General features: G+C 37.0%; 1 protein-coding gene across 1 annotated transcript in view; it reads left to right on the plus strand.

The window, feature by feature from the left end:
• The first annotated feature begins 1,040 nt into the window (after positions 1 to 1,040).
• Positions 1,041 to 14,711, plus strand: part of ELP2 (elongator acetyltransferase complex subunit 2) — a 36,686-nt gene continuing 23,015 nt past the window's right edge. Inside the window, exons 1-5 of the mRNA XM_010139630.1 lie at positions 1,041 to 1,232; positions 2,936 to 3,086; positions 4,297 to 4,374; positions 8,657 to 8,721; positions 13,701 to 13,767. Of these exons, the coding sequence (XP_010137932.1) occupies positions 1,041 to 1,232; positions 2,936 to 3,086; positions 4,297 to 4,374; positions 8,657 to 8,721; positions 13,701 to 13,767 (553 nt within the window). The remainder of the gene's footprint in view (positions 1,233 to 2,935; positions 3,087 to 4,296; positions 4,375 to 8,656; positions 8,722 to 13,700; positions 13,768 to 14,711) is intronic.

A 14,711-nucleotide genomic window follows, 5' to 3' on the forward strand; every position in this document is an offset into this window, starting at 1 on the left:
CGGGCGCTGCTGCCCAGCCCCTCGCCGGGGACGTGAAGCGGGAGGGTTGGCGACAGTGGCCCTGCGGTGTCAGCTGAAGGAAATTGAGAGCTGCAGCCGTTCCAGCGCAGTCTCTCGCCTTAAGCCCAGCTTCGCAAGAGGGGGTTCCAGCAGGTGGCTCCGCAGGAGTCCGACCCGCCGAACTCGGGTGAGCTGTCCGGTCCGCGAGGAGATTCGGTCGGGCTGTCTGCTCCGCGGCCAGCGCCAGCCCGGGAGGCTGTTTGGTTTGGGACTGCGGTGGCTCTGACGGATGGCTGTGGTGCTTGATCTGCCACTGGGCTCTTTAGTTAAGGGTTTGGAGTTTTGTGTGCTTTGACTTTGTAAGCTGATTTGCAGTGCCTCATAGGAAATCTCTGAGTATAAAGCTGTAAGCTTCGTAGAGGTCATATCCATAAAGAAATAATCGTTCAAGATGGAAATATTTAAGACCGTTATGATGCTTTTGCTCGATAGTAATCCAGGATTTAAAGTTGCTTAGTGCAGACTTTTCAAAGGCAAGTATTCTTGCCCTTAGGCGTTTATAGAAGCTCTCTGACAAAGAGAAACGAGGCCATTGATTAGACTGTTAATGGAACAGGCCTGTTGCTTTTTGAAAAGCAGGCGAAGTACTGAGTGAAGACATTACATTTTCGTAGTGTCATAAACTGCACTCCTTTCAACTGGTTACACTAGAACATTTTCTTAAAACTCGTTAAAAGAAATTATTTTCAGGGAACTTGGGAATTAAATTTTCATGTGAAGCTTAGAATTCTGTTTGGTTAGATTTCTCTTGCTTTATTCTCCTATCCTCCAAAAAGGCCAAACAAAAAAAATATGAAATTACACCGATATATTTAAGAATCTTTGGACTCAATGATCTTCAAGGTCTCTTCCAAAAGGACAATTCTATGAATTATCACATCAATATTCCTGTGGCTTTTCTCTTTATATTGTCTTAGAGAACACCTTTGCTTTTAAGGTATCTTGCACAGTGTAACTCATATTAGCCATACTGCGTTTTGATGGGAACTTTGCTTGCACTGAGACATAATATTCTGAGAGCAGTAGCCAATGTAACTGTTTATGTTGTTGACTGTTACAAACTGTTTATCAAAACATGTGTTTTAGCTTCTGAAACTGAGTTAATTTCTGGTGGATCTGATAAACAACTCATTCTTTGGGTATGGAATGGAACAGGAACGTGGAATAATCAGGTAAGCAGAAATAATCTCTTTTTAAAGCTCCTCCCCCTAGTTTCTCATATGCCACAAATTATCTCTTTTTTTCTGTATTTCTTGTGCTTTTTCATTTTACCTTGGCGGTTGAACCCTGTGTGTATCTCCTTCAACTTGTTATACTGTCATGCTAAGTTTTGCTTAAATTGCTGTTTCTTCTTTCCTGTAGTTTATATTTTTCAAATCAGCCTTCATTAAGAAATTGGCTAACTAGTCATCAGGTGGATTTGTCTAGCATGTCTAAAAGATCTTGTTTGTCTGACCTCTGTAGCACTTTCCTTTAAACTACCTTAAAGTCTTCTAACCATGAGGTTCATTTTGAGTTGATGCTTCCTCAGCCCTTCCTCCTCCTTTCTTTATGTCCATTTGTAGTGATTTCTGGTCAATCTGTGTAAAGTGTAGAGTTTGTATATAGATAGTCTTACCAGGATGATACACAAATTGAGATTGATGTTTTTTAAAAAAGAAGAAAATCTGTGCAACAATTGAGTTTTGTCAGAGAAATTGAGAAAAATAAGGAGACATGCTAATACATTACTCATACTGTAAAATGTAAGGAATATGGTGTAAAAGAGCCTTCAGAATGAACTGAAATTTAAAAGAAGAAAACAATTATCAAACTCTTAAAGTCTTGGTTTGAGAATGTCTGTGTAGCTAACTCATTTCATAGGCTACCTCAAACTGGATTTTTAACTGCACCCGAATACATGTAGGGGGAAATGCCCCTAGTTTTATGGAGGAATGTTCTCAGACATAAATAATTTCTGATCCTGATCTATTGTGACTGTTTACATATTTATGGAAAATAACTTACAGATTTTTTTGTTAACCTGTTCCACTGGTGTGGTGCACTGACTTATTGCGGCCTGGAAAAGAAAGTGGCTAAATGCGCATATTGTAACGACAGTTCTAGACTAGTGTTGATTCTTAAAACCAGGTACTGGTACTCTATCGGACCAGTCAGAAATTCTGACTGGACCCTACCAGCCTGTATTGAGAAAGATATATTAAGTGCATTTATGACAAAATTTGGATAAATGCTGGATGACTTCTGGTCACAGAATTAAAGATTCTGTGTTTATGAGGAACAGATTACAAACTGATGACCTGTATTCATTCGTTAAGAAAAGTAGGTACTTCAGTCTAAATTTAGAGGGGTTTTTTTTGTGTTAGTATTTTGAAGGAGTAAAAAAGCTGTTTTGATTTGTGAGAACATCTAAACATTGCTGCTAGAGCTGCTGTTTATTCTGTTGTGTTCTCTGCTCAGCCTCCTCCTTTGCTAAGGGTCCCCAAGCTTTTTTGAGTCCTTCCTTAGGGTGAGGGGCAAGAGAAGCAGAAAAAGGAAGGAAAACTGCTCCTCCAAACTTCTCTACCCTTTCCAGCTTTCCTCAAGGAGTGATGAGGTTTATATAGTAGACACAGGAACATCTAATTCTGTCCAGCTTTCAATAAAATGTTACTAAGTCAATAGTCATTACTGCTCTACCGCCTCTGCGTTTTCCTGGAATATGCTGTAGCTTAGGCATAGCTTGGCAGGCGCTTTGCTGTTGTAGGCATATGACTAGTTTTTAGTATGAAATTATTTTATTTCTTACAGTGGCGTTGAAAATTCTCTCACATAATACACTGGAATTTAATTTTGTTTATTTGTATAACTTTCTAAAACTTTCTGATGTGTTCAGCATGTGAAAAGCATTCCTCTCAAAGGCCATACTGAAGCTGTTTGTGCTGTGGATGCTGTCTGCCAGTCAGAGGAACCTGATTTAAATCTGCTAATAGCTTCTGCAGCTTCTGACTCTACTGTGAGAATCTGGTCTCAACGTGGTTCAGAAGGTAACATTTTTAACATTAGGGACAATGTACTGGCTTAATAAAAATGAAGAATTGGAGTACTTGGCTGAATACTAACATCTTTTAATGAAACTACATTTATTTCTCTTCAGACTTTGGTACGTCAAACCATGGTATTGCTCTTAAAAAGCTGAGGGTTATATTAGTTTAACAGCTTTAGGTCAGATCTGTTCTGCAGAGTGATTTATCTTTGCTTTTCATCAGCAATGTATTACCTGAATTTACTTGTTTCTTTTTAATATGTATTCAGAATCTGGTAATCTGAACTATCATTTTGCCTGTAATGTGGGGGCAGGCTAGCCGTATGTGTGTGAAGTAAAATTACTTAGTAAAATGATTAATATTGGCATTACGGATGGGGTTAAACTAGTCACTTGTTTGTTTCTATTGACTTGAGTCCAGTGAAGCACGGGATAGAAGGATCTTGACCTCATGGACACATGGGAAAACAGCTCTTTGAAATACATAAGAAATAAATAGGGTGGATAATCTCGAGTTAAAATGTTATTTGGTAGTTGAGTTGTACTGACTGCATGTCCCAAGCTACTTTCTTCCTTATCTGGTGTACTTGAGACTTTCACATTGTTCTGCCTACGAGAGAAGTAGGTGAGAGCTGCCAATCTTCAGTCCTGCGTTCTGGAAGGCATTTCTCAGGCTTCCAGGGAACACCATGAAGTCCTGTCCTTTCCTTTTTGTGTGGCTGTTCCAGTGGTGGAAGGACCAATTCTGCTTCTGTAGAGAGGTTTTTCTGCTGTTGTGGTGGTTACTCTGATCTTGACGGTTTACCAGTTTAAACACTTCTAGGATCTCAGGAGTGTTTGCAGGAAGGGCAGCTTTTGCTCATCTTACTCTTGTAGCAAATGGATTCTGTTTTAACTTCCTGTGTAGTGAATCCTTTTGCCACAGGATATAATTTGCAATATTTATCCCTTCTGATGTGTTACCACAGTGAAGCTGTACAAGTTTAATGCTTGGTGGAGAGCAGTGACTTACCTTCTAACTCAGCTGGATAAATTTCAGTGGCTCCACAGAAGAAAACATTATTTAAGCTTTGGAAACAAGTGGAAGCTTTTAAGCTCCTTAAAACGAAATCGAATGAGAAATTTTTAACTACACAATATATTAGGAAATGACAGTGCAACTGTAATACTTATGGTGAATGAGATCAACCCTGCCTGTTTTTGTCTTCCAGCTAAATGCATTGAAATTCTGCAGTTTGGAAATGGATTTGCTATGGATGTCTCCTTATCCTTCTTGCCTGGCAGCAATGGTAAGTGCAACTGCACATCTTGAATATCAATGCAGAAAATGTGAAATGTAAGAAATCCCCCAAACAGATTTTCATTTGATTGACTCCACACCCTTGTGACATATTTTTTGTTTTCTACAGAATCAGCCTAAGGTGCTGCTTCTATCTAAAGATTTTGACTGAACTCTTCCTAGCAGTTAGAAAAATACTGGCTGGTTACAGTGTCTTCAAATTGAAGCTTAAATGGAGTTCTTCAGTTGAACTCTTGAGACGGACCTTAAAAATGAGGTCACAGGGCTGCAAGTGATCAGGATAGAATGATGCCATTAGTTTCACCCGCTGCATGTGGTGCTGCTGTTTATGTTTATTCTTGTTTGGATTGAGGGGAAGGTCCAGAAAAAGAGTATACAGGGCTGTATCAAAAATTGCAGATTAACAAGCAGCGTCTATCACCTGTTCAGTCTTAAATGTGAAAAAAATGAGATGCTGAACCAGTTTAACCTGACTGTTCAGTATGTTTTATGTAGTTTTCTATTAACCGCTGTGCTTTTTGCAACCGGACTTGCCTATCCCGCATTGGCCTTTTCAGCCATCAGCACGCTTGCAGTAAGCGTGGGTAAAGCCCTTCCCAAATCTTCGTCCGCGAAGCCAAGCCATGATGATGATGGCTATTAACATTAAATGTTCAGATTTTGTAGTCTGCCACAGACACGTTCTTCTGTTGCAACTTTGTAGAAGCCTTTTTTTAAAAAAACTAAATGTATGCTCAAGACAGATACACATGTGGAATTAGGTTTGTATTTAAGTATCATTAGAAGCCTTTTGCCTGGATGGAGGAGCGCCAGGCTCCCAAGAGAAAACTTACTGACTGTGTAGAGTTTTCAGCTATTCACTGCACACGTTCCATGCTGCTGTGCTGTTTGACTGTGTGCCTCCAGAGCAGCTATAAAGAAACCTCATTTTATTCTTTGGCTCTGATAATTCTGGGTGATAGGAAAGCTCTATCAAGATGCATTGTCCCATTTGGAAATGCTAATATCCATTTCCAGAGTGTGTCTGATATCAAAAGCAGCATCTGCACCACTGAAGAATTTTAAACCTCTCTCTTATTTTTCCTGTAAATATACTAACAGGTGGTTGTTGAGAGGTTTTAGGGTAAATAAAAATCATGAATTTTTTTTAGAAGTGAAGTGTCTGTGGTTCCAGTTTAATGATTATAAAATTAATATTGAAAAGCAATAGATTATTTCTTCATTTATGTTACTGTACAGGTAAGAAATTCTCACTGTAATTCTCACCACTCTACAGTAGTGGTGCATCTAATGTTTAATGTTGAAACTATGTTGGAAAACATTAAATGAAGATTAGCATCTTAATTCTTAAAACTAAGTGCTTCTGAAATGAAAATTGCATGGAGTACTTGAGGCTTCTTTAAATGGTGAAAGAGCAAGCACTTTGTTTTGCTGTGAAAATCTCCCAGGGTTCCCAAAACCCAGTGTTGCTTAAAGTTGCATTCAGAGCAGGACAGTATATTATTATGGCCTCTTCCCATCCCAGTTCAAGTAATTATCCAAAACAACATAATGCTCATAACCTGAGAAAAGGCAATTTACTTTTCTGAATAACAAATTATTTTCAAATGAGAAATTATTTGCGTAGGTTTTGTACAGAGATTAAAATAAAAAATTCGTGTACCCTTAAATGTTTTAAATGGCACTTTCAGTATGAATAATCTGTGCTGCTACAATTGTCAAGAAACAGTTTAGATTTTGAACCATAAACATATGGTTAGAAATTTTTCCCCTAGAAATCTATAAAGGGGCTTTTAATAGAGCATAGCCACGTTCTGTGTTTTCTCCCTAAATCTAACATACTCCATACAACTGAACTGTTTTATTCAGAGGAGTATGTTAATTCTGAAATCTAAATAAAGTAGCTTAAAATACGTTATTAATAAAGATCACTGCTGATCATTTTGTCAGAAACATTACGCTGTAATGGCAATTTGGAATTTTAATGACCTTTAGAGAAAAATCATCTATGATAACTTCAGGAGTTGCTCTGAAATCTTCATGAAGGCTATGCTGGGAGCTGTATTAAGATGTAAAGAAACTTTTTTCCCTGGGGAGAATCTGCAATTCTTAACTCTGGAATTAAATACAGAATTACTTTTCTAAAAGTCATAAACTATCTCTCCAGAACTAGAAGCATTTGCAGTAGCCTCTCGTTTTACAAAGAAAAATTGTTTCCTATGTAATGGATGCTTTAACTTTCAAAAGACATTGAGGTTCATGATGCCTAGTATTTTAACTGACTGTCCTTGAAAATAAGTTATTAAAAAAACCCCATTTTTTTGTGAAAAAGTCAAATGGAGAAAGCCAATAGGCTGCTCATAAAAACCTAAGTAGCCATTTGCAGCTGGATTATAGCTTGAGTGCTTTACTGGCAGCCTCCTAGTGAAGGAGTTTCTTCACAGTTAGTTTCTGAGTCTTGAAGAAAAGCTTCATACCATTTTGCTTGGTTGGTTGCTTTTTGCCTTGCAGTGTCTGTAGAAACTCTGCTTCTAAAATGCTGGGAATAGGATTTCCTCTTTTACAGATTTTGACTGGGTCTTTTTGTTACATACTGTGACACTTCTTAGCACCTGGATAACTGTGGTGCCGTAGCTTGGCCTCTGACAAATGATTGCCTCCTCAACTGAATTGCAACAGATGAAAAAAAGAGTGAGCAAACTTTAAAAAGCTTTGCTGATAACATTGTCCCCATTGCAATTGGACCAGTTTTCAACTCATTTTTTCTATTTCCTTTGCAGGACTTTACCTCAATTGGGTACAAATTCTAATACTCGAAAGCATTTATGTGAAAAACTATAATCTGTTTTCACCAATTATATACTTCTTGATAGAATTTTTTGAGTGAAAGCTCTTGCATTTGTCTGATACAGCAACTAGATCATCATTCTCTTCTTGTTTTTAGTGGTCAAACTTTTATTCCCATTGACTTAAGTAATTACTGTAAAAGCCCATAAAGTGTATTTCTCATGAAAGGATGATACAGGCTCCAAGAACATACATTATATTGTGATTTGTGGAAAAAACCCTCACTCTTGCCCGTGAACCTGAAGACAGGTCTTCTTTCAAAACAGCTCATTACCTCCATTCTAAAGCAGTCTTTTTTGGCCCCTTGTAAAGCAAGAGGGAGATGGAGATTTAATGTGACTTAGAGGTTGGAGAGAAGCAGCAAGTGATGGAGGTGCAAGGTTGTGAAATGTGACTTAGAAGTGCAACAGGAGCAGCAGGTAACTAGGCACGGATTTGCTGCAGGCAGAAAGAGGAAATTAGTACAGAGCATAAACTTAGGAACGATCAAGTGGATCCTTTGGTGTAGCCATAATAAAGATAAAACTATCTCTTTAAAGGAATGACATTTAGGTTTTTAAAATGAAGTAATTTTAGTGAAATTTAGTATTTTGTTTTCTACCCAGACTTGAGACATGTCAGTCAATATCTAGTCCTGATAACTCATTTCTTCCTAATTTTCTAATTAATTCCTTTTCTTTTGCTGTTTTGGTCCCTAGCAGTACCACTTCATCCTTATGATCCCAAAAGAGTGGAGTAAGGGTTAACTATTTCTCACCATCATCTTCTGTGAGAGAGATGAACTAATACACTGCCTAACCTCTTGTTTACCTTTAGATGTAATTTTGTCTGGTTTGATTCAATTTTGCACACTTTCTAGACAGCTCCTAGAAGTAAACTACTACTCGGGTCTTGACTAGGTGTATAATAATGCTAATTTCTTTCATATATATCCTTGTCTAAAGTGGTGGTTTGTCTTTTTTGGTCTGTGCTTTTACTTGCTGTGTAATTATTATGCTACCTCTATTGATACTTACTTCAGTTGATGCAAGCCTTGAACTGTATTATTTCAAGACATTTTGTTTTGCTGCTTGCTCCTATTGTATTTAGAGCCTATTTATCAATAAAATAAACATTAGTTAAAAATCCTTAATTCTTGAAATTCCTCCAGATAGGTGAGCTTGAATGAAACTACTCTTTAGCATCTTAAGTATTTGTAGATATTATTTACATGGCATTATAACTCGAGTCCTGTGTTCTTGAAATACTAGTCTATTTCAAACAGTATTAGGTGTCTAATTTAGAAAACATAAAGTATCACGCCCGCCTTTGTATTAATATCTTTATTGATACTTTATTGATTTTTATGATATTTATATAGTTTTTCTTATCCTAGAAGATTTTGTAACTAGAGTAATGAAGACTTTTTTTTTTTTGCTTTCCAGTGCCAATACTGGCTTGTGGTGGTGATGACTGCAAAATATATTTGTTTATACATCAGAATGGCCAGGTAATTACAGTTTCTGTCTCTTGCTCAGAACATTATTCAGTTCTGCTTCTTTCCGTATGTGCTGTTGATATATATGTTTTTTTAAGTTCTTCAATATCTGCTGTCTCTAGATGGCCATCACATACAACTACCTCTGTTCAAACAGTACATCCATTTTTCTAGGTACTGATGAAATGTAGATACAGAATGTTGAAGTTTGATTCAGTATGTAAAAGTGTTAATTTTTTTTATTTTCTTCCCTGATTGAAGAGAGCCTGTGTTTCTATTCTCACTGACAGGAAAGAGCTACAACTGTCCTTCTCTGAGTATCCATGTATTGAATGGTTCATAAGGAAAAGAAGTTCCTTTCGGTCTATAAATTCTTTTATACTAAAACTAATACAATTTCTATCTGTGGAATTGTATGTTTATTGCTAAGTGTGTCCTTTGGCTGAATGCTTTTGAATGTCAAAAGATCTTCTAAATGTCTGATATTCTAAAAGCACACACATTTTTAATGTATTATTTGGAAGCGGTAGCTGTCTTTAGTTTTTCCTATGGTTAAATGTTTCTTTGGACTGCTAGGAAGAAATTCTGCCCTCTCTTGCATGTGTTCATAAGTTTTGTTAGACTCTAAAGCGTGTGTTGGATGACTATCTTCCAAAACAGAAGTCAGTGCCTCTTCTTTCTCTTTACTGCTCCTTGAAAAACCTCTCAAACAATAGAAGTTCCCCTGCAATGCTCCAATGAACCTACCATTTAGAAAACCCCATTGAAACCAACATACATAGGAACCACTTTTCTGGATTTGTTCAGGCGCAGTCTCCTTAGAGATTGAGGAATAGGTACTGCTTTTTGCTTTTCAAGAGAGAGAAAAACTACTTTATAGATAATTTTGCCAATTGAGGCTCTATCATACAGTAATATTTCTTTTTTGTTTTATGGTACCTGAAATAAACACTTCATCCTTTATCTGCCATGTTCAGTGATTTCTTAACCACTAAGCAGGAAAGAAAGGTCGCTTTCTTAGCTTGCTGTTTTTTTGGGGGTTTTTTTTCTCCTCTTTTTTCTTCTTCCTTTGTAGCTCGTGAGTTAAATTATTTTAATGACATTCTCTGGGCGTTAGCAATGGCAGAATGCCACTCATGATTCTCAGTGAAGAAAGATTATGTCAGGGGTTGTGCAGTTGATTTTCCTCTTTCAAAATCTGGGACTTGTTTTCTTACGTGATTCAGATTAACAAATAATGTACAGTTTGCTGCCAGAAGCGTTCAGAGATCCATAACTTATTTTGTCAGTTGTTGACCAAACCTTTGAGTGAAAGGGCCGTCTTAGCTGTTCTTAAATGCAGTCAGTCCATGGAGGATAAAGGAACGTAACTGGAATAAATAACCTCCATTTTCACCTTCATAAGCAAGTTTATGCTGCTGTCTTTTTTTGGAGGTAGGAAACTTTATTCATACAAAGGGATGAGGAATTTTCTCCTAATTTACATGTATTATTCTTCATACATTTTCCTTCAGTTTTAGGAAGTATTTTCACTAGCTGTCCTGGCAGAGTTGGGATTCAGAGTCTCTCTTTTTTAAATGAGTTGGGACCTATAGGCTATCTTAACTTGCCAGAATATCTCTTGTAACTAAGTAGACTGTACATCTTCAAAGGGAAGAACCCAAATTTGGTCCCCCGTGGAGTAAAAGTGCCTGCGTAGTGCATTAGAGCTATTAACAGAATGAAAACATCTTTGTGAGCCTTCTGACCTAAATTCTTTTGTAGCTGCTAAAAGGAGGTTCTCTCCTTTAGTCTGGTTCTCGCAGATCTGCTGACACCTTTTTATGACTTCTATAGCTCTACTTTTAGAGGTATTTGAAGGAAATGTTAGTTTAGTCCTGTTATATTTCACAAGAACTTAGCATAGTAAAGTGATTAGAATCTAAACTTAAGCATCCTTCTCTAACTGCTAAGTGCCTAGCCTCTTGGACACCTCTTCTTTTAGTTAACTTTCTGAAAAATATTATGTGAACCCATAATGGCACGTTCTAATGAAGCTTGGAGGGCACTGTTATACTCTGAGGGAGGATGAAGCATCCTCAGAAAACTGGTAAAGGCTGCCTTTTGGTACACTCATTAATTTTACGGTTGAAATATATTTATTCATAAAAACAACTTAATTTTTGAAATTTAGTGGGCAGGCTTCAAATCCTGTAAAACTCTCTGCCCAGAGATCCCTTACTGTTTTAAGCAGTAGAGAGAAAATGTTCTCTTTGCTTTTCTGAGCTCTTGAAAGAGGGTATTGATTTATTAAAGTACCCAGGGAAAAAATCTTTCAGAAACTATTATATGCCTTCCTGCTTGAGATATTACAGGCCTATGGAGGGGAAGTAAGCAAGCCAGAAGATCAAAATAGAGCTTTAAAATAAAACATCTCTATGTCAAGCTTAGTTTCTGAGAGATTTTGCTGTGCATGTTTGAGTATGTTTCCCCTAAATAATGTGGCCTAACTGCTAAGTGGAATAAGAGACTCAAAAATAATTGAGGCTCTTTCTAATTCTGCAAGACTAACAGCTGGATGGAGGAGGGATATCGCATCTAGTGTCCCGTGGAGAAAAACTGAGAAGATTTGGACCTCTGTTACCTTGTGTGGTACCTGCCAAATTTGCCAAACGATACTACCAGCCTGATCCTGAAGGACACGTACCGAAAGTGTGGGTAGAGTTAGTTGTGCAGAGCGTGCTGGGCATGTCCAGAGACAACCAGGCTTCATTAGTTCTGCTATCTACAGAACAGCTTTATTCTTTGCCTGACGGAAAAGACACCAGATTGCTGCTACATAAAAATAGATTGGGGATTGTTTAAGAGGCATGGGAAAGCCTGTGCAGTAGGTGACTCGGACCATGAGTTTTTGTTACATTCGGCTGTTGGTAATGTAACTTCCAATAATCTTATCTATCCAGTAAGGAAAAAGGGGAATACTGAAATAGAGGAGGAAAAAGCTGAGACTGTAGAAACAGGAGCTATAAAAATGAGAATAATGACAGCGCAAAATACTTGCAATAACTAGGCAGTATTAAAACCTTTGAATCATTTAAAAATAATGACCATGTGCATCTGCAAGAAGCTTTAAATTGATGCCGTTTTGTAACAGAATACATCTGAAGAAACTGCATGTGTGATACCAAGAGACACAAACTTCAAGGAAAAGAGCGAAACGAAAACAAAAAACCCAGGCGGAGGTCACAACAGCCACAGTACTCCTTGCTCAGTTTCAGTGGACAATTTTTATTTTTTTGGGAAACAGCAACTTGAAAATTTTTAGTGCTGTGGAAAAAGCACTCACTCAAGAATTGCATGTTTGACTTAGACTTCTGGGCACTACTTAGCACTATCTGGGAAGTGAACTGGAAACCTGAGGTGTTATTAATAGCCTCAAACTGAGTAGTTTTACTCTCTTTATAGAGAAAACAAACGTCTACTTTTCTTAATGTTTCTCTTTGATGTGAGAAGATGATAATAATTTAAAAAAAAACCCACCTAACTTGAAATGAAAATTTATTAGATGTGTGTTTAAATTAATATTAAAGTCAAGTTTCAGGAAATATTTGCACTGCTTGACATAAAAGGAACCGTAAAAGACAAGAATGTTAGCAACAGTTCAGCCTGAACCAATCTTTCTGTTGGGAGTAATTCTACCAACTACGTTGTTGAATGTACAATACAGAGCATTATGTCAAAGATCATATAAATGAATAAATGTTTTATCATCTGAAATGTGAATTGCCACAAAATTTTTTTTGATGTACTGCCAGAAACATATAGCCTTCAGAAGAACCTTTAGGTCACTGTTTGATCTTGCTTCTTGAGCTGTTTCTGACTTTATTTACACGTAACCGGTTGGGTGTTTTAACATAAAAATCTGTTTGGAATGCCACGTCCAGAAGTGCCTGAGAGTGCTGATGTGACAAGCCGAATGAGACTTAGGTGCCTGTGAGCACGCATTCTTAATCAAGACCAAAACTTTTTGATGCGGAAGTTTCTGTTAAGCTGTTCTGGTCGCATAGTTCTGTAACATTAGGAATGCAAATGCAGAATGAGGAGAAGCTGAGTAATGGTTTTTGATGTAAAGGCGATTTGGGGGAATATCCATGAAAATATGGACCAAAGAGAGGAGGCACTGATTTCTGAGTACGTTCAGTTAGCTATAAAATTGTTTGGATGAATTAACGGTTGCTGACTATCTTCTCTGAAGCTGAAGGCAGAGATTTTGAGAGAGCCTTTACTATTGTGTTGCCCTCTTTTTTTTTTTTTAATTATTTTATTTTTTATTACAAATGGGTTAGAACAACTCAGTTGCAGTCTTGTGCTGAGAGCAAAGACTGTTATTTAGTCATAACTCTTAGTAGGTCTAGGTAAGGGATTTATGCAGAGGTTTACTTGAGCAGACGCAGTTCTTGATGTATGCCTGCCTTAAACTTAGTCAGTGAACTTAAACAGGGAATATTTCTGGCCCCATAAGTAATTCGTAATGTTAGTACTATGAATGAATTATTGAAATATTTTTAAAGCAACTACCCTTCTTTTTGCAGTTGATTTTGCCTGTATTCATTTTCCACATCATCTACAGTTGCGTCTGCTTCACATATGTAATGCAAATTATTTACCAGGTCATACCTGCATTACATTATTCTTTGCATATATAAGCCTGAGAAAGCATAATCTATATCACAGAGAGACTGTAGCCTCTTGAAGGTGAGCACCTCAGGTTCTCGTTCTTTTCTGCTTGTAAATGGGAAGTGCCATGTTGTGGCACGTTTACCCAATGGTGGCAAAACCAAAAAGACCTATTTATAGTCTATCAGTAAATTACAATCCTTAGTAGCAGCTTATTTTTTCAATTTCAGATAATAGAAGCTGTAAACACAAAAAACTTGAAATTCCAAAGCTAATGGCTCATATATGCGTGGTAACTAAGTGCATTTATGTGATAACATGATATTTTTATTCAGTTTCAGAAAACATTAATACTCCCTGGCCATGAAGATTGGATAAGAGGCATTGAATGGGCAGTCTGTGGTCAGTATGAAAGAGTAATAAAATGGAATACTGGTTTAACGACAGTGCTACTCTCATTCCTCCCACAGATGCTTCTGATGCACTGTGGTTCCTAAGCTCTTGTGAAATTTTTTTTTTTTGAAACGTATTACCAGATATACAAGATGGAACTTTGTCCTGTTAAAACATAAGAATTGTGGAACCTATATTATGGTTATGTTTTAGTTATCAAATGTATGGCTATAGCAGGACTGATACAGGACACTCATATCTTGTGTTTGCATCCCTCATTTTGTCTTGCTTTCTTTACATATGTTTACCTGACTGATACCTAAATGCAAATAGGAGTTTTAGCAACTTGTCTCTTTCTATATGCAAATATCTGTATCTGAGTGAGGGTAAGTTGCCTGCTTTTTCAAAAGGGACAAAGTAGGGAGAAAAGGTACTTTTCTTCTCCTCCTGTCTTCTTTTAGAATAGGAGATTAAGAAGAGAATCTATTCAGATGTTAACTAATCAAATAAATCTTGCAATGGCAAAAATAAAATAGAAGGAATTAGGGAATGCTGCAGTCCTGAAGAAAGAAAAGGAGGAAAGTAGTTATTGAAGAGTGTTGAGGCATCAGTTTTGAGTGAAAGCCATAGGTATTGATGAAGTATATGTGCAATACGTACAGTATTACAATGTCTTCCATTTCTTATAATCATAAAAATGTTCATAGTCAGCGTGTTCCAAAGTAGTGGAGGGTTGAAAATGGGAGAGTAAGCCGTCGTTGAAATAAAACAGCAGTTGATGACACTGTACAATAGGAAAATTTAGGATAATGCTTTAATACTTATTTGGAAAGAGAATGGGTTAGTCATGGCAGTGGTTGCAATGAAAACACATTTGTTGTGGGTTTTGTTTTTTGTTTTTGGTTTTTTTTTTTTTTTTTGTTTTTTTTTTTTTTTTTTTTTTTTTTTTTTTT

Source organism: Buceros rhinoceros, unplaced genomic scaffold (genome assembly GCF_000710305.1).
Source record: "Buceros rhinoceros silvestris isolate BGI_N320 unplaced genomic scaffold, ASM71030v1 scaffold1837, whole genome shotgun sequence".
In the NCBI taxonomy this organism is placed as follows: domain Eukaryota; kingdom Metazoa; phylum Chordata; class Aves; order Bucerotiformes; family Bucerotidae; genus Buceros; species Buceros rhinoceros.